Source organism: Giraffa tippelskirchi, chromosome 5 (genome assembly GCF_054371585.1).
Source record: "Giraffa tippelskirchi isolate mGirTip1 chromosome 5, T2T-mGirTip1v1.2.pri, whole genome shotgun sequence".
In the NCBI taxonomy this organism is placed as follows: domain Eukaryota; kingdom Metazoa; phylum Chordata; class Mammalia; order Artiodactyla; family Giraffidae; genus Giraffa; species Giraffa tippelskirchi.
The window spans coordinates 131,014,349-131,034,616 of NC_137279.1; the positions used below are offsets into that span (position 1 = coordinate 131,014,349).

The window sequence follows — 20,268 nt, forward strand, 5'->3', positions numbered from 1 at the left end:
ATATCTAGATTATTTTTCATCACTTTATAAGAGGTTAAACATACATTCCTATTTTATTAACCATTTTCAATATCCTCTTTCAGTTTCCCTCAAACCCTCTGCTGCTCCTGCTGCTAAGTCGCTTTAGTCGCGTCCGACTCTGTACAACCCCACAGATGGCAGCCCACCAGGCTCCGCCGTCCCTGGGATTCTCCAAGCAACAACACTGGAGTGGGTTGCCATTTCCTTCTCCAATGCATGAAAGTGAAAAGTGAAAGTGAAGTTGCTCAGTCGTGTCTGACTCTTTGTGACCCCATGGACTGCAGCCTACCAGGCTCTGCCGTCCATGGGATTTTCCAGGCAAGAGTACTGGAGTGGGGTGCCATTGCCTTCTCCGCCCTCAAACCCTCACTCTATGGAAAAAATTGGTTGTATATGACCTTAAACTAGAAGCAATTTCATTTTCCTTTCAGATGTTAAAGCTGATATACCTGTACCTCTATCAAACGACTGAATATGATTCCTTTCCTACTGCATTTCAACAAATCATACAGTCTATACATTATAGCATAGCAAGACTTCTTATTCCTGAATACTCAGCGGTTATCATTCAGAATGCCCACCTCATGCCTGACAGTGAAAGCCTGATTTGACTACAGAATTTTGGTTTCATTCTTAAGTTATATACTACACTACTCTCAAGTTTTGTTAAAAAGAAAAAAAAGTTAAGTCACATATATCTGCTTTAGTGACAAATAAATATCTATATCAAACTTTGTAATATTTATTTAACTACACCTGCAAAATACACCTTTGAAATCTATCCCAAGAAGATCAACTGAACTGCCTATTCTAGTAATATTTAGAGTACACAGTTCAGTAAATAACAATCCATCAAGTAACAGTATAAAACTTATTCCTGCTAACACACACTCTAATCAGGTTTCCAGAATTCCAGAATATTGCTATTTTTTACTAAATAATATCGATGTCCAATACAAACCATGGCATGAAAGTAGATTTAAAAATAGTATTTAAAGTGTTACTGAGTTTGGATTATAATTCATAATTCTGAGAAAAAATCCAATATTTGCAATTTCAAATACCATATTTTTGATATGATACATTAAAATGTCTGTAATGTTGTAATTATAAAAAAAAGTTGTTTTAAATAAGAATAATATAATACAAAGTAATACAACATAATTTTCCATTATAATCACATGGAGCTTTACTTGAACGGTTTCTAGAGTAAGACCTCCCCTGAATAAACCCTGGCTTTGCCAGTTGTTTGACCCAGGCAGCAAATTTATCTGTTCTGTTCCTGTTTTTTCAGCTATAGAGGGTTTGGTACATTACCTACATCTGAGCAGGCTGATGTGAGAATTACATAAGCAATGCCTGTTATGCCCTTTAACACACTGCTGTCTAGTGCGCAGTAAGCATTCAGTTAAGTGCTAGTTTACTAACAATTGATACAATCCTTTTGTCAAGTTGGATACATGTATTAATCCTGAAGCAATTTAAATAGAAATGAAATTCAAAGAACAAAACAAATGTACTGTCAATATCCAAAAATATACAAAAAACATGTTCTAATGTAGGACTTATATAGGCCTCCTTGCTTCTTCCCTTGCACCTTCTTTTTTAAATAATTATTTGAAGGCTATCATGATTTGTTTAGCACCTCCAACATCAAAGGAAGTAATAAATTCATCTTAACAATTAATGTATCTTATTTTTTAAACTGGATGAAAAGATTTTTAAAAATTAGATCACAAAAATTTGAAACGTTCATTCATTACAATGATCTTCACCTTGCCCAGTCCCAATAATAATAGGTAATCCAATATTAATTCTAAAGAGAGAAATTTTTAATCCCTTGTAATGTCACCTAATTTGGAAAGATAAAATACTTTTCAATCATCAAGGCAAAAATAAAATTAATGTAAAAAACAAAACATAATTCAGTGTATAGTCAAAAATAGGTAAAGTATCTGTTGTACAGTATTTGCTATAATGTTTTCACAAAGAATGCTGAAAAAGACATTTCCTTACTTTTATTTATGTATATTCTTGGAAATCTATTTTGATCAAATGCACTTGATTTCATTTAGAGATATATTACAAAGTTAAATAAAATACAGTAACAGAGAAAGTAACAATAATCCAGCTCAAACGTTTAAGATTAAAATATAATTCACATACCATGATTCACCCTTTTGAAGTATGTAATCCAATGTTTTTCAGAACATTCACAGATATGCGCAAACATCACCTTAATCAACTCTAGAACATTTTCATCACCTCACAAAGAAATCTGGTATCCTATTATTTATTACTCCCTATACACCCCCACAGTCCAAAGCAACCACTAATCTACTTTCTAACTCTACAGATTTCTGTATTCTAGACTTTCAAATGAAAAGAATCATATATGTGGACTTTTGTGACTAGTTTCTTCCGTTTTATTAACCTTTTCAAGGTTCATTTAAGTTGTAGCATATACCAGTAGTTCATCTTAAGGCTGGAAAATATTCTACTGTATGGACGAATCACATTTTCTTTAACCATTCATCCACTGATGAGCATTTGGGTTGTTTGTACCTCTGGCTACTATGAATAATGATGTTATGCGTATCTGTACATAAACTTTTGTGTAGACATATGTTTTCATATTTCTTGATACATACGTTAAGAGTGGAACTACTGGATCATATGGTAATTTGTTTAATCATTCGAGGAACTGTTTTCCATAGTGCCTGGACCATTTTACATTCCCACCAATGGTATATGAATATTTCTCCACATCCTTGCTAAGGCCTTATTATCTTTTTGATTCTAGTCATTCAGGTAAGTAAAAGTGGTCACTCTCACATGGTATTGATTTTATTTCCCGGCTAACTAACTGTTGAGCACTTTTTCATGGGCTTATTGGCTATCTGTATATCTTTTGGGGGAAAAACTGTCTGTTCAGATGCTTTTTTCAAATGGGCTATTTGTCTTTTTATTGAATTAAAAAAATTCTACATATTCTAGATACAAGTCTCTTAGAGGTATAATTTGTAAATGTTTTCTCCTCTGTGAGCTGTCTTTTCACTTTCTTAATGTATCCTCTGAAGCACAAGTTTTTAATTTTGATAAAATCCAGTTTCATGGTTGTTTGGTCACTAAGTTGTGTCCAACTCTTTTGTGACTCTGTGGACTGTTGCCCACCAGGCTCCTTTGTTCACAGAATTTCCCAGGCAAGAATACTGGAGTGGGTTGCCATTTTTCTTCTCCAGGGGATCTTCCTGACCTAGGGATCAAACCTGCGTCTCCTGAACTGGCAGACGGATTCTTTACTGCTGAGCCACCAGGGAAGCCCAAAGTCCAATTTACCTGTTTTTCATTTGGTTGCTCTTTTAGTGTCAGATGAATTTCTTGCCAAATCCAAAGTCATGAAGACTTACTCTTGTTTTCTTCTGAGAGTTTTATAGTTTTAGCCCTTGCATTTAGGTGCTGTATGGTAGTTTGTGCATGTGGCTATCCAGTTGTTCCAGCAGCGTTTGTGGAAGACTATTCTCTCCTCACTAAACAATTTTGACATCTTGGCTAAAAAAAAGTTTTTACCATAGATTTATGAGTTTATCTCTGAACTCTCAATTCTATTCCATTGATCTATATGCCTGTCCTTATGCCAGTACCACTCTGTCTTGATTACTGTGGCTTTGTAATTAAGTTTTGAAATCATGAAGCAGTAGTCTGTTTTCTTCTTTTTTTAGGATTGTTTGGCTATTGTAGGTTCCTTGCAATTCCCTATGAATTTTTGAATCAACTTGTCAATTTTTGCAAATAAGTCAGGTGACATTCTGACAGGGATTGGGCTGAATCAGTAGATCAGTCTGGGAAGTACTACCATCTTAACATTAAGTCTTCTCATCTGTGAACATTTATTTAGTAGCCCATTTATTCAGATCTTCTTTAATTTCTTTTAACAATGTTTTATAGTTTTCAAAGTATAAGTTTTGTACTTTTGTTAAATTTATTCCTGAGTATTTAATTCTTGATGCTACCATGAATTGTTTTCTTAACTTCACTTTCATATTGGCTCCTAATTTTTAACAAGGTAAAAATGGAAGTATGATTATCTCTAAGAATAATGTCCAGAAGACAAAAGGCAAATTAATTTTCTAGAATACATAGCTTTTCCTGACACCAAAGATGATGAAAAATTTCTTGCCTTTGACCTTATGAAGGAGATTCTATGTAATGTAACATACCACTTCCTCAATAATTATCCAACAGTAAATATAACACCTAAGAAAGGAATCAAAATCAAAATCCCATGTAAGATCTTTTTAAAAATATAGATGTTCTGGTTCCACCCTAAATCAAGATTTAGGGGAAAGGGGTGAATCAGGGCATGTGAATTTATAAGTACCTTTTGGTAATTTTGATAGCCATGACTGATTAGGGCAACTGCAGATCTAATTTCTACAACTATGATTATTATACAATTTGTCTACATAAACATGAAAAAATTATTTAAATGCACTGAGTTAAAAAAAAAATAATGAAAACTGCCTTGAACCACAGCAATTATGTTTTCCAACTTACTGGGTGATTTGCTGAGGCTCATCTTCTCCACAGGTTTTGCTAGCTTGGGTTTCTTGATAAAGGTTCCACCAGGCTTATTAAATGGTTGCATCATTTTTCTCTTTATTCCTCTTGCAGCAGCAACTGTCACATTGGTGGGTTTGTTTTGATAGTCAACAACAATTCCAGGTCTATGAATGCTTCCAAAATCACTCATATGCTGCAAATTTGTGAAATCAAGAAATATTAGCACAATATCCAAAGAAAAAGTATGAATTCATATATAAATTATATTTTATCTATCTAGAATTTTTCACCTGAAAATCCCTCAGAATGTAACTAAATTTTACAAGTCCACTCTAAATACACTGAAAAACTCTGTAAATTATTACAAGAACTCAAATCCAGTGAATCAGTATTTTTATTTCCAGAAGAACAAATATGGATATTTCCTATTGTTTGATTCTTATGATTCAAAATTACTTGAGATCATAAACAACATTATGTGCCTGTCAGAATATTACCACTTGTACAACTCTCTGACAACTCCTCTTCAGAGTTCCTAATCGGTGTTTTCCCATGAAAAGACCTTAAAAGAAATCTTTACTTTACTAAAACCTGGCTTAAAACTAAGATACACAAAGAAGACCATATCTGAAGTTTGAAGTTAAAAAAGATCCAGAAATGATTTAGGATTTCTCCCTGTTGAAAAAGGGATGAGAAGGCGAGATGGAACATTAGTATGAAATAGGAGAGTTAAAGCATAACCATGCATCAACTTCCAAGACACACTTCAGATAAAGAATTGCATCTGACGTTCCATTCACATTCTTACCTAGAGAAACATATTCTCACCCAGAAGCCCAAGAAGCAAAAGTTTACAGACGAAGAGTCATGCAACCAAACGACTCTTTGTGTCCTTTCTTCTCGTCGTTAACAAAACCCACTACACCAAGAAGCCACATGTTTATACAAATTTATTCTACTAACCTTACTTTTAGAAGATTGAGGAGTAATCTGAAGAGAAGGATCTAATGGGAATTGTACAAGTGAAGATTAAAAAGGAAAAGACCTATTGGTTCATCTATTTCATTAACAGGAAGAAAGAAAGAAAAGTCCACTTTGACTAGAATGGTGGAAACAAAGTACAGGAATACCTGTTTTTCTATCATGAAAACAAAATTGGTATTTGAAGTCTCTTTGAGGAAAAAATCATTTGCCTAAAGTAATAAACAGCATGGAAAACATTAAGAGTTTTCCAAACTTTCAAACTGGAGTAGATTTTCAATTTCAAAATCCAAAGCCTATTATCCCAACTATTTTCAATTAATCTACAACCATAAAGCATGGTAGAACAGCAACAAACTAGTTGCTTACATTTGTATATTATGCTTAGGAATACCTATCTAACCTTGAATAAATTAAGTGTTTCCAGGTGATTTAAGTAGTCACATAAGAAAAATCTTTATGAATTATCCATTAAAGGTGCAATGCATTTTACATAAGTAAAGAGTAACTGTTATAAATGCAAAATTTCTACACAAGTATGACAAACTATGCTGATGTTCCAAAGATTAGTGAGCAGTCAAAAATATGTGCCCTACTACATGTTTTTATCAGAAGCACTTTCCTCTGCAAAGAGAATATTAAGAGCAACTGACTTCAAAAAAAAAAACCACAAACAATTCTTACATGATGGCAAAAATACAATATTCTTTATAAAATCAAACTACGTAATAACTCCACAATCTATGTACACTTCCTAGGTAAAATTTCTTGTCAGTCAAGTTACCTAAGAATGTAAAGGCATAATCTTTATACTACATCTCCTGAAATGAAATATTTGAAGACTAGCATATTTATTCATTTAAGCAGTAATTTACAAAATATCACTTCCTGGGAAGGAGCCATAGACATGTTTCTATAGGAAGGAAATTATTTCTCAATAGTAAAACTAGTGACAGAGGTTAAGACAGAACACCCAGCAACAGAACACACTGTAAGAGAGTGAGTTAGCAAAATTATACTGACCACAAATCATCTACAATCTACCATACATATCAACTTCTTCACCATGTAAACATGGCTAAAGTACCCTCAGCTATCACCAACTGTTAGTCTCTCTTGTATTTAATGTGAAATATGAAGCTGTGAAGAAATTCTATGTGCTGGAGTTTAGCAGCAAAGTATATACGTTTTATCATACATTGCACCTTTAACCTACTCAGAAACTCCAAAAGGGTTCATTACCTTTATAATAATCCAAGAACTGTCCCACTAGCAAAACTGCTAGCGTTTACAAGGAAAAATGCAACTCCTTTTAACCCCTTTTAGACCAAACCTAATATCCTCACCTTTTTAATAAAGGGAGATTTAGCAAAACTATATGAACAGTCATCTCACACTGCCATGTATTTTCTGAGGTACTGGGAAAACTTTTACAGGCAACCTAAAAATTATGCTTATGACTCAGCTTTTGCTTCAAAATACACTGGGATGAACAGTGTTTATTCTAGTTGAAAACCATGGTCTTGAAAGGGTTTAAAAGAGTGACTAGTGAAAAGAATCTGAAAAGATTCTGTTGTACTTACTCCTCGGCCTCGGCCTCTGCCTGTTGATGGTCCTCCAAAAGCATCATAGTTTCTGCTTCCAAACGTACTTTCAGGATAAGCAGGCGTTCCTCTCCCCCGAGAGCCTACAGGTGCAGGCTTCATATGGGGTGAAGAAAAACTGCTGTAGGAAGAGTAATTCTCTCTTCCTCTGTCCTCCATAAACCCAGGCCTCAATTTTGAACGGGAGTAAGGTGCTTCCCAGCTAGACCCGCCCTGGTTTCTACCTCCGAAAGAGTCAAGGCTATTCCGGTAGGAGCTCTCAAATCGACCACCATAACTACCTCCGAAGCGGCTTTGTTCGGGTTCATTAAAACCATAGCCAGATCTGTACAGATCTCGCCCACCCAGAGAAGACCTGGAGTCGTAAGACTCATAAGGTCCAAACCTGGAAGAGTTGCACAGTGAGGGAAAAAACAAAAGTAAGCTTACTAATGTTAGACAATTCAAAAGACAAATTATCAGATGACATTTATCAACTAAAATTCATTTATACCATACTGGTTTGCAGTTCTACTTTTATTCACACTTGATTAGGGCTGGGCAGTTCAACATGAGACCAGATAGAAAGCTATCTGAGTCAGTGTTTAAATATGAATTGAGTTAAGTAACCTTAGCTTAAATATCTGCTTTTTGGCAGCTTTCTATTTTATTAGAAAAGATTTGTCTGTCATTATTTAAGCCCAGCCCTAGTCTTGGAAAAAGTCATTTGTTAAAGTTCACAGACTACTCAAACTTTCTTTGAACCCATCTCTAATACTGTAAAATACAAAATATTTACAACATTTTGGCTTTCAATAGGGACACAAATTGAAGACTACAAAGATGTAGGCTACTTGTGACACAGAAGAGATCCTTTTGCACCCCCAATAATCTTTTTGACAAAACTGCTTCATTATGTCTACAGCAGTCAAAATTGGGAGAATTATCTGGTTATAAAATTTGACAACCTGCTAAACTTTGGTTAACGTTAATAATCAATTCTTAGTCACTTTTCACTTGTATACTAATAAATCTACAAATCTAGAAGAATAAGCACATAAAACAGAACATAAAAGACCACCAATATATACCCTTTGCATATGAATTTTCAAGGCAGATTAGAAAGAATACATTTTATAATGTCTTCAATTATTTGAAAAATTATTCCCTATTATCACATGAAATTATCACATAAAGCTACTCTAAAAAAGGGAGCACACAGTCTCCTCAAGGTTTTAATAGTCAACAGAAGAAACAAATCATACTTCTCACCAAAGCATGGGTTACAAAAATTGCTTATCTTACAACATAGTTTTATAAAGGCCCACAATTACATGAGATAAATTATAACATCTACATAGTTCACACACATTACATTTACAATGTAACAGGGCAGCAACTGATAAGATAAAGTATTTAAACGTGTTACATTACTTCAATTATTTATCGATCACTAAATAGAAGGCACTTTACTTTTGAATCCTAGTAACCATATAAAAATCATTCCTCTTTTCAACTACATTTTTCAAAACATCTATCACATTAGCAAAATTGTTGTATCTATTTTCCTGATTTTTCTCTACTATAAACCATAATGGCACACTTAAGCAGAAAAACGGAAAGTAAGCGTCATTCAATCCATTCTTAAAGAAACCAGATCCTTCAATTTATGAAGAAGGACAATACTTTCAAAAAGTTTCCTAACTAGTTTTACTTATATCAATATTTAGTAGGAATTTATGTGCCTCAAAAATCTCTGCGCTTCCTTGGCCTAAAATGTGGTCAACCCTAAAGTCTATAGCAGTTCAGCTAGGTTTAAGCTTTACACAGCATCAACAATGAAACATAAGTACAATCAAAACTGTACTGCATTAAAATAAACAAAGATATTGTACTCATTCATGGCTTTAATATAAAGCTCCTAGTCTAGACCACAAGTGTTTCTGGCATAAGTAGAACTTGCCAATAAATAACCTAAGCATGATTTAAAGAATATTTTTATTATTACAATATGCTCCTCTAACTCACTTTAAAACTAAAATTAAAAGAATAACTATCTTAAATGTTTCTTACAAATTGACTGTTGCTAGATAGATTCGGTTTAACTTCATTCTAGTCAAAGACTGCTTTGCTACTCTATAAAGCACTAAATACATTTTTGAAAAATCATAAGAAAAAGCTTCACAAATAATATTTCCAATAATATTTTTATGTCTTTTGTTTAGGGCATTTTGACTGACAAGGAGTTAAAAAAAAATCACTGCTAAAGACAGAACATCTTACTCTAGTATAATGAAATAATGGTTTTCCTGAGGTTTTCCTAAAGTAACATCTGCCAATGATGTTGACAGTTGTTATAACCATTAACACCTTTAAACATTTAAGGTGATTATTCAGTTCTAAATATAGTTTAAGTATCATAACATGCCTAAAGAATACTTAAATTATCTAGAATCTTATAGTCATCTACTTATTTGGCCAAGTGATGAAGCAATTTACCTGCTACCCCCACCACCACCACTGTGATTGTCCATGCCATATGACTGGTTTAGGTAGGAGTCCATGGATCTTTGACCCCCATAGGATCCATGGCCATAGTCACGATCCATCCCTATAAAGAGTTTAAAAAGAACAAAAATTAAATGATGCTCACCTTTACTGCCATTCAAAAGAATTTTTAGATAAATATCCTTGAATGTCAGACCTCCGTAAGATCCAGGGCCATAATCACGATCCATTCCTAAAAGACAGTCAATAACAAAAGGTCAGGAATCTTTGTGTAAAACACAAGATATTCATATCAATCACCTGAAATGATAATTCATTGTTAACATTTTAGCTAAATTCATACCAGACACTGAAGGAAAAACCACACAGATTATAATCTACCGAAAAACCAGATCTGCTAATGAAACCTAATTAAAAAAAGAAAAAGTATCAACTAAAAAGTTCTACATTAAAATTATCTTCAATTAAGCCAATATTTACACAACAAGGGTACTACCATAGGGTCCTATGTCATATAATCTACTGAAAAATCAGATTTGCCAATAAGACCTGATTAAAAAAAAACTATCAACTAAAAAGTTCTATGTTAAAATTATCTTCAATTTAGCCAATATTTACGTGACTAGGATACTACCAAAGGGTCCTATGTCAGGTGCTACAATGGTACATAATTAATAATTCCTATTCTCAAGAAAATAAGGTATTTAATAATGTCAAAAGGAAAAAAATTTTTATAATATCATTTTCTGCATCTAACTCCTCTCAAAACATCTCAAAACTCAGAGGCAGCCTCATTTTAAATCTGCCCAATTGAAATTCGTTCATACAGTAATTGAAAGATATTTTTAAAACATAAAATCAGAGTGGGGCCATTATGTGGTACTCTGCATATAAATAATGACTCAACAAATATTTAAATCCTCAAATACTTTGAATAAAGGGAATGAATGTGAATTCTAGTAATGTAAACAGTAAAAAAATTATAATCAAAGCACCAAGTGTATTTTATTACAATTTCTATAATTCCACCTACCTCCCCACCTCTGACATGAAAAACAAATACAACAAAAAAGGTAATAAAATGAATTTACTATGATTATAAAATTGAAAAAATTTAAAAACCGTTTACAACATGTTTCCTATAAAGTCCTTTAAAAGTCTTCACTTATCACCCTCTCCAAGTTTTATGTACTAAGAGTATACACAAAGCAAGTACATTTATTTTTATTTTTAAAAAAATACTAAATTTTAATTATAATTACATAAATATTTCTGGTCCTAACAACAAAATCTTGCAACTTTAAACCTGAAAGCAACCTAAATGATCAAATTTAACCTTCTCATTTGATAGATTGTGGAACCAAAAAGATGAAATGATTTTCCCAAAGTCTTATAAATATCCACCCCTTTAGCTTCACACTGTTGCTTCTACATGAAACGCTCTCTCTACTGCCCAAATAGTAGCTTATTGAAACTCTTTAATTTTTTAAAGTCCATTTCAAATACTAGCCCTTTTAAGAACACCTTACTGATGTTGTCTTAATTGATTATCATCTCTTTCTTTTGAATATCTACAAAAGTCTGTAGTTTTTACACGGTGTTTATGATACTCTGCCTTATACAGTATTCTGCTATCTGTGCCCTCATTTTTTTAATCTTTTTTTTTTTTTGACTGCACCACTCAGCAAGCAGGGTCTTAGCTCCACAACCAGGGATCAAATCCATGCACCCTGCAGTAGATGTGTGTAGTCTTAAAACACTGGACCTCCAGGAAAGTCCTGTGACCTCACTTTAAATGTATGACCTCACTTTAAATTCATTCATTTTTGAATGAAGTGAAACTGTCACTTCAAAGAAAACAAGTGATAGCATTTGTTGCCAAAGATAAAATTCAAGCACTCATGTGAAAATTAGAATTTAAAACTTGAGCTTGACAATTTCCCAATACTTAAAAGGCTTTTCTGATGAAATTGATACTGGTATTACTGAATATAACTTTTTAATTTCTATAATAAAATCTGCCAATATTTGAAAAGTCTGAATAACTCTATAAATCAGTATTTTTCAAATAACTAATAGCTGATATTACAGGATTACACATCAAAAAAAGATTCATTCAAAGTACAAGGCATACCAATGGATTTTAATGACAAAAAGTTTACCAATATACAAAAAGTACTAATGAGATATTCTAAATGTTTTTTGTCTATACTAAGACTTCAAATCAAGTTCCTATTAAGACAGCATACCTCAATTCAGACTATCCACACTGAAAGTACTCAATAGTCATACGTGGTCAGTGTCTATTAGTGTCTACCACATCAGATAACACAGTTCCAGACTAATAAAAGTCATTTGTGTTTAGAGTTGCTAAGTATACAATACAAGTTGTTCATATCTATCAAACAGAGGACAATTTCGACATTAAGACGAAGACTTCAAAATAAAAAGCCTTCCTCTAAAAAGTATTAAAAGGTAATTTTAGAGTTAGGTTCAGTTAGGTACACAAAACAAAAAAACTTAAATTGCTATTTCTGCTACTTTCTATTTTCAGTCAGCAGAGGCTGCCTTTGGATACTAAATCCTTCAGTTTTTTGATTCTGTATATCTTTACGTCACTACAAAGTCATAAATTACTAACATTTATTGAACACTCACCTTTTCCCAGGCACTAGAGAGTACACAAAGATTAACAGAGCTATCTTTACACAGCAATGTCTTTTGGTTTATTGTTCATAGTACTGTCACTATTCAGTTAGTTAAAAAGGAAAAAAGTAAAAGTCTTTATATGTACTGCATATAATCAGTGTTGATTATAGGGATAGAGTCTATAAGATGACCATGACCATTTACATATAAACTATATTCTTCCAGGTTACTGAATGAATTTAAAAGTCACTTTAAAAATAAAGTTATTAAGACTATATCTTTACTATTAATAGTAAATGAGAACAAGGATATACTGTACAACACAAGGAATACTGCCAGTATTTTATAATAACTATATTATTTAGTTAAAAATTATTATTATTATTATTTAAAAATTGTGAATCACTGTTATACATCTGACATATTTAGCATTCCATCAATTATCCCTGAATAAAATATATATTAAATAAGAAAGCTATTCACTCAAAATTAATCTGACATATTTTAAATCAAATCTACTCTACTGATTTGATTACACCCTTCTGGCTCAGCTGGTAAAGAATCGCAATGTGGTAGACCTGGAATCAATCCCTGGGTTGGGAAGATCCCCTGGAGAAGGGAAAGGCTACCCACTCCAGTATTCTAGCCTGGAGAATTCCATGGACTACAGTCCATGGGGTTGCAAAGACTCAGACACGACTGAGCAACTTTCACTTTCACTTTTCATAAACGATAAGCTCAACAAATGTTAAATTCACTTATAATTAAATCACAAGAGGTATGGAGTAGCATGAAAAAACAACTGACATGATCAAAATAACTAACAAGTTGTGTATCACTAAGTCGTGAATGAGACTTTTTATCACCTCCACACTACTACCATCACAGTACAGGCCACCAGCATGTCTCACCTACATTACTGCAACAGCCCCCCAGCTGACTGTCCTGTTTTCATTTCTGCAATCTTTCTGTTCATCCTCAAGAAAATAGCTAGAAAAATTCTGTTACAGTGTAAGTTAAATTATGTTCAATGCCCAATACCTTCCAATGGCTTCCCCCCTTACTCCAAGTAAACAAGCCTTTAGATAATCTTTAAGATCCTATATCAGTGGTTCTTAACCATGGGCAAGTTTGACCCCCAGAGGGGGTCAAACAATGAAAACATTGTTGGTTGTCACCAAAATGAGTAACGGGTGCTGCCTGTATCAAATGACAAGAGACCAAGAATGCTCCTAAAACATTCTACAATGCATAGGACATTCCCCCACAGCAAAGAATTATCTAGTCCAAAATGTCAATAGAGACAAAGTTGAGAAATCCTTCCCATTACCTTTTAACTTGATCTATTCCCAGTTAATTTCATCATCTGTGATCTACCCTTATTCACTCCACTCTAGCTATACTAGGTCCCTTGCCGTTCCTAGAGTACAACAGGTATATACACCCATTTTTGCACCTACTATTCCCTCTGCCTGGAATGCTTTTCCTCTGTATCTGTGTTGCTCAAACCCTCAATGCTTTCAGGTCTTCACTTTCTATTACTTCTTGTGTGTTAAGCAAATTGTCTTTAACTTTCACTGCCTTCTGGCTATATACATCTCCCTATTCTAACCTTTTTTTTTTTTTTTTTTAATAAATTTATTTATTTTAGTTGGGGGCTAATTACTTTACAATATTGTAATAGTTTTTGCCATACATTGACATGAATCAGCCATGGGTTTACATGTGTTCCCCTTCCTGGACCCCCCACCCACCTCCCTCCCCATCCCATCCTTCTGGATCATCCCATTGCCCCGGCCCTGAGCCCTTGTCACATGCATCGAACATGGAATGGTGTTCTGTTTCACATATGATAATATACATGTTTCAATGCTATTCTCCCAGAACGTCCCACCCTCACCTTCTCCCTCAGAGTCCATAAAATTGTTCCATGCATCTGTGTCTCTTATTCTGTCTCACATATAGGGTTATCGTTACCATCTTTCAAATTCCATATATATGCATTAGTATACTGTATTGTTGTTTTTCTTTCTGGCTTACTTCACTCTGTATAATGGGCTCCAGTTTCATCCATCTCAGTAGAACCGATTCAAATGTATTTTTTTTTAATGGCTGAGTAATATTCCATTGTGTATATGTACCACAGCTTCCTTATCCATTCGTCATCACTCAGCAAAAATCATCTGCTGTAGTCAAGCGCATCTTCTTAAGTCACTCTGAAGTACAATGCACTCAGCCCTACCTGTGCTCCTGTTTTCCCTCTACCAGAAATGCTTTCCTTTTTTTTGTCTATTTATATAAGAAGAAGGAAATATGAAGACAATGGCATGGCTTGCACCTTCATCCCCCTCAACTCTATGCTTAAGTTACTCTGTTAGTGATTCTTTCCCTTGCTAATCTCTTTAAAATTGTAACACACACACACACACACACACACACACACACACACACACAGAGCTGTCCTGTGTTATTATTCTCCCAAGCAATTGCTGCAATACAATAAATATTACTTCTTGTTTACTATTTCACCCCACTAGACTGTACACTTCAAAGGCAGGAATATTTGTCCATTTCATTCACTACTGTATTGCCAGCTCCAATAACAATATCTAATACAAAACATTCAGTAAATATCTGTTGAATGAAGTCAAATTACATCCCTGAAATTAAGTTCCTCATTTATAAAATGTAGGTAACTCAGGCCTCAAAGTGTTGTCAAGCAGTGTTCTTCAACCAGAGGTGGATTCTAAAATGATTCAAAGTATCAATAGTTCTTAAAGCTGACACAGTTGGGCCCATTTACCCTAAAAATCAAGATTCAAGAGGACTAGAGTATGATCTAAATAGATACATTTTGAAAAAGCTCCACAAGGGAGTCTAACAATCACCCTTAAATGAAAACCACTACTGGAACTAAAATTAAGAGAAAAAAAAAGTCTATCATTTAACTGTTAGGAAAAATCTAATTTGAAAAGATATATGCACCCCGACAGAGAAGGCAATGGCACCCCACTCCAGTACTCTTGCTTGGAAAATCCCACGGACGGAGGAGCCTGGTAGGCTACAGTCCATGGGGTCGCACAGAGTCGGACACAACTGAAGCGACTTAGCAGCAGCAGCAGCAGCATGCACCCCGATTTTCACAGCACCATTATTGACAATAGTCAAGATACTGAATAATCTAAGGTTCTATCAATAAATGAATGGATAAAGATGATGCAATGTGATATATATGTATGTATATACATGGAATACTACTTTTGTCATGAAAAAGAATGGAATCGTGCCATCTGCAACAACATGGATGGGCCTTGAGGGCAAATGCTAAGTGAAGTAAGTGAAGGAAGAATGATAAAAACTGTATGATTTCATTTATATCTAGAATTAAAAAAAAAGTCAAAACAAAACAAAGCAAAAAAAATCCAAGCTTGTAGACATAATGAACAGATGGGTGATCGTCAGAGAGGGGGTAGGAGTGGGTGAAATGGGTGAAGGGAGTTGAAAGGTAACAAGCTCCAGTTATAAATAAATCATGGGGATGTAATATACAGCATAGTGACTATAGTTAATAGTGTATTGCATATTTGAAAGTTGCTAAGAAAAGTAAATCTTAAAAGTTCTCACTGCAGAAAAACTATGTGGTAATCACGGGTTACCAGACTTACTGTTGTGATCATTTCACAGCGTATACAAATATGGGATCATTATGCTGTACACCTGAAACTAGTATGTTAGATGTCCACTACACCTCAGTGACAGAAATATTTTAAGCTGTTTTTTTTACAATCCTGTATGTTAAGAAAATAAACTTCTGACCCTCTATGATTCTGTATTTCAAAGTCCTATATTTAGGCATAAACTCAACTCTCTCTGGTACATCCTACTGGAAATCATGGCCTTCTATCATTCCAAATCTCTTCGGTAAAAGTACTAGTCCTGCTTACTCCAGTTTCCAATCCTGGATTCATTTTTATGCATCCCTCTCAATTTTCTACTCACTACTAGGCAGCCTGAAAGTTCTGCTAACTTTCTCAAGAAATGGCTTAAGATTTTTAAAATTACTATCATCACCTCTCAAGGTGTAAAATTCTTACACCTGAATTTATGAAACTTGATAATTTTCCAGTTTTCAATATAACCTACATGTGTATGAAAATTAAACTTCTTTTGGTAACTTTATTGTATCACTCTCCTGCTCAAAAATATGTTTTTCAGCACTCAATATATATTGACTATTCCTATATGTTTAACCTTTTTAGTGGACATCAAATTCAAAGTTTCTCTAAATTCCTAGAGATGATAAGTAGCAATTAACTGCATGGTAATTATTCTCATGAAATGACACAGTCTTCTTTATTTAGTAGTAAATTTGCTTCAGTTTTATTTTGTGAATATATTACATTCTGTACAACAGTTGAAAGTTGCATTTTTCTGGCAATCAGGGAATTTAATTCCACTCTCTGGGGTCCTTCATATAATGCTTTTATAACCTCTTGAACTGTTCCACGCTCTTCTTTATGTTCTTATCCTGTCTGGCAAAGCCTTAACCCTAATTTAAACTATCAAAACCCCACCCCAATTCTGCATACGTCACGATTTTATCTAGCTCTTTAGTCACTCTGGTGTCATGCTTATATTGATAAGGCTTCTTCATATGCTCTAGACAGTTCTTAATATACTAACACATTTGGACACATTAAAGCAAATGACCTCAAAAACAAGGTCAGAATGAATTATGAAAGAAGCAATATAAACCAAGCCAATAATCCACTTAATCTACATTACTCAATACCAAAGCCTCTAATTCAACAAAAATAACTGAGCTAGTTTCTTATAAGTCATCACTCAATATAGTCAGGGCCTTTTGGAATAAAGAACTCAGAATTCAAATAAAGAGTCAAACTAATCTGAACAGCCCTAAGGTTTTCTGATTCCAAATTTCCTAACTCAAATACTATACATAGTATGACAACATTAACACTAACACACCAAGAGACTAAACAATGACTGAAACAAGGCAGAATTTCCTTTTTACATTGGTACTTTAGATGGGTGACAAAAAAAAACTGAGATGCATTCCCTTAATGTATTTTAGATCAAATGAAAGAGGATACTCACCATTAAAGCTCTGATAAGTATTTCTGCAAGCAGAGTGTGTATAATCTATGAAGACACATTTAACAGAAAGGAATTAGTGCAATAGTAGCAAAAATCTTGAATTATATACCCACTTATTAAAAACAAACACAATTTTTAAACTGCCATTAACTCAACTATCTGCAAAAACAGGGTGTTAAAAATTATATATACTTCATATAGGAAAATATATATCCCTTTCTTTTCACTATCTCCCCAAATGGCAGGTTTATCGTACAAATCATGGTAATGTAAAAATTAGTTAATAAAATCTGATATATAATTACAGCCAAAAAAGGAGATCCAGTACTGATTTATACAAAATAACAAAAGGGAAGGCAGATAAATTATATATCAAACAATGCAAAAAACAGGGACATGTGAGAATTGATTCTATATATTTTTTTCCCAAGTTACTATTTCTCTTAGCACTTAATTTGCTCTCTAAAGATTTCAAGATCTTATTTGAGAAATGCACATGCATATGTGTGTACCTGTGTGTGCTATTTCTATCCAGGATGTGGCATCATCATATTGATAATTTCTTTGTCAAAACTAATTTGGCAATTGTTAAATCCTTTAGTTAATTCTACTAACAAATAGGAATTTAATAGAGCAGTCCTTTGGATACAATAGACTCCAACTACACTATACAGGATTACAGTTCAACATATTGTCAGGCAAATTCCATCCCCCAAATAAAGCAGTAGGGGTAAGGAGGGAGCATGAGAGAGGGAACATTTTATCACTGACATTGTTTAGAATTTTATGCTTCACACTGTTTAGAACTGTGGGCAGATGGTGATAATAAAAGGTAAACGTACTAAGACAATGGGTTCCTTCATGGGGTGAGGGGACCATTCCCGTCACTCCCTCCTCCCACATTGGTAGTTTCTGCTGCACCTTGGGTGTTGGTACTGTCACCAAAGTTTGGTGTGAAAACACAGCAACCTATTTTTAAAATTCATTCTCAACTCTGGCATTTCAAACATTCAGTTTAAAGGTATCGATATCAAAATGAGTCAAAGTTCAACTAAAACAAACACTAGAGTGTGCTACTGTTAATATCTTAACTTCCTATTTCAAAGTAACTTAAAAGTATCCACAAAAGGTTATTCCAGTTCCCTTTCATATACTTAGACTTGGCAGCTTTAATTCTTTGTGGCATGAAATCAAATCAAAGATCAAAAGATCATTTAATCAGGCTCAGCATATTCGAAGTTAAAGATAATGTTTTTGGTTGGGTCAGAGGCTTACGACTAATTAGTGAAGCCATTTTATTCAAAAACGCCCGGTAACTCAGGACTAAATTCAGTTTCTTCACATCCCTTTCCATGTCTCCCTAATGCTGTCATTACGTACCTCATCTTACCCTGATACCAATCACTATAAAAGCTGGGGAAGATTTGAAGACAATATGAAGACCAAATTAATTTTATTTCGTGAGCGTATTAAACGGTTTAAAGAACTGGCGTGAGAGGCGACCGAAAGGTACTTGCTCATTTAATTAAACAACAGTCCAACCCAGGCGGCTGTGTTTGAAGGGCATGTGATGCTGTGCCAGAATTTTGACTAACTTAACACATTGTCCAGAGAAAACGCTTTGGTTCACAGAAGCATTTTAAATTTAGGGATTAACGCCCGGGTACTGTTTGTTGGCGGATAAACATCCCACTTTGCTAACCAGAAATACCTTACGTTCCATTCTGGATCGAGATCTACTATACTTAATCACTTACAGACGCCCTTTAAACTCATCTTAAAAACTAAGACAACCAAGGAACACAATCACGAACAAGTCTCAGAACATCCTATCTGGCGAGTAGTAACCTGGAGTTGGGGATTTACTGAAAGGACGATCTGCGTCGCTGCCCACCGAGCGAGCGCGAGCCGCGGCGAGGAAGGCCCGCTCGCCCTCTCGCCCAGAACGGGAAGTTGGAGGCTTCCTGGCAATTTGCTCGCAGCGGGGCGGGGGCCGATCTGGGGACTCCGGAGGCCGCGGCGCTCTGGGAGCTTCCTTCCCCGCCCCGAGGCCGGAGCAGAATTCAGGGTCGCGGGCCGCAGCGGGCGACGGGCGGGGCGATCCGGGCGCGCGGGTCCCCACCGAGGCCGACTCCAGGCACCGGGCCCGAAGCGGGCAGGCGGGCAGACGGCCTCTAGGCCCGCAGAACAAAGCCCACACGGCCATCTTGAGACGGTAAACAGACCCCGGGGGCAGGCCACCCCGCCTGCCGCCCGCCGCGGTGACCAGCCAGAACCCGCGCTTACCGTCCTCGAAGTCCATGGCGGAGGCTCGGGGCCGACGGCCTCGGCGGCGCTTGGCTAATCTGTGGCCGGAGAAGAGCACCCGTGACCCGCGGTTGCACACTACGAGTCAGCGCGACCAAGAGCGGCGCTACCGGCCCGTGAGCCGCAGGCCACAGCGAGGCTAGGGGGCGGGCCCGGCCGGCGCTGCCAGCCGCCACAGCGCGGCCCGCGATTGGCTGGCGCGGGCTGGTGGGCGGGCCCTCGAGTGGGGGCGGGAAGCAGGTCCGCTGTCACGCTCCCGGGTGCTGACCCTCTCGGAGCCGCCGAGGGGTAAGAAAGGTTAAAAAGGAGCCCCAAAGACTGGCCAGGCTCAAGGGAAAGAGAGCTGGGTTTTCCGGAAGGTCGGGCTGAAGCCCGCCATGTTTGATTCTGGCAAGAGCGAAAGGGTCTGCTTGGAATGCCTTCCTCCTGCCCGAACTAATATACCACGTGCCGCCCTTTCCCTTTTTATTGGCTGATAATGACTGATCGGAAAATGTAAAAAAAAAAAAAGAAAACCTTTGGAGTTTCTGCCGTGGAG

General features: G+C 35.7%; 1 protein-coding gene across 4 annotated transcripts in view; it reads right to left on the minus strand.

Annotated features, from left to right (window-relative positions):
- The window catches only part of ZNF326 (zinc finger protein 326), a 36,356-nt gene extending 16,524 nt beyond the window's left edge, over positions 1–19,832 (minus strand). Inside the window, exons 1-6 of one of the 4 annotated variants that reach the window (XM_081495446.1) lie at positions 19,710–19,832; positions 17,424–17,468; positions 9,853–9,888; positions 9,648–9,759; positions 7,149–7,287; positions 4,579–4,777 (exon numbers count right to left, since the gene is read on the minus strand). In XM_081495446.1, the coding sequence (XP_081351572.1) occupies positions 4,579–4,777; positions 7,149–7,287; positions 9,648–9,759; positions 9,853–9,888; positions 17,424–17,468; positions 19,710–19,725 (547 nt within the window). In that variant the 5' untranslated portion in view covers positions 19,726–19,832. Of the gene's footprint in view, positions 1–4,578; positions 4,778–7,148; positions 7,555–9,647; positions 9,760–9,801; positions 9,889–17,423; positions 17,469–19,709 lie in introns of all 4 variants that reach the window. The other 3 variants (XM_081495445.1, XM_081495448.1, XM_081495447.1) reach the window with 3 other exon arrangements.
- Between the last annotated feature and the right edge of the window lie 436 nt (positions 19,833–20,268).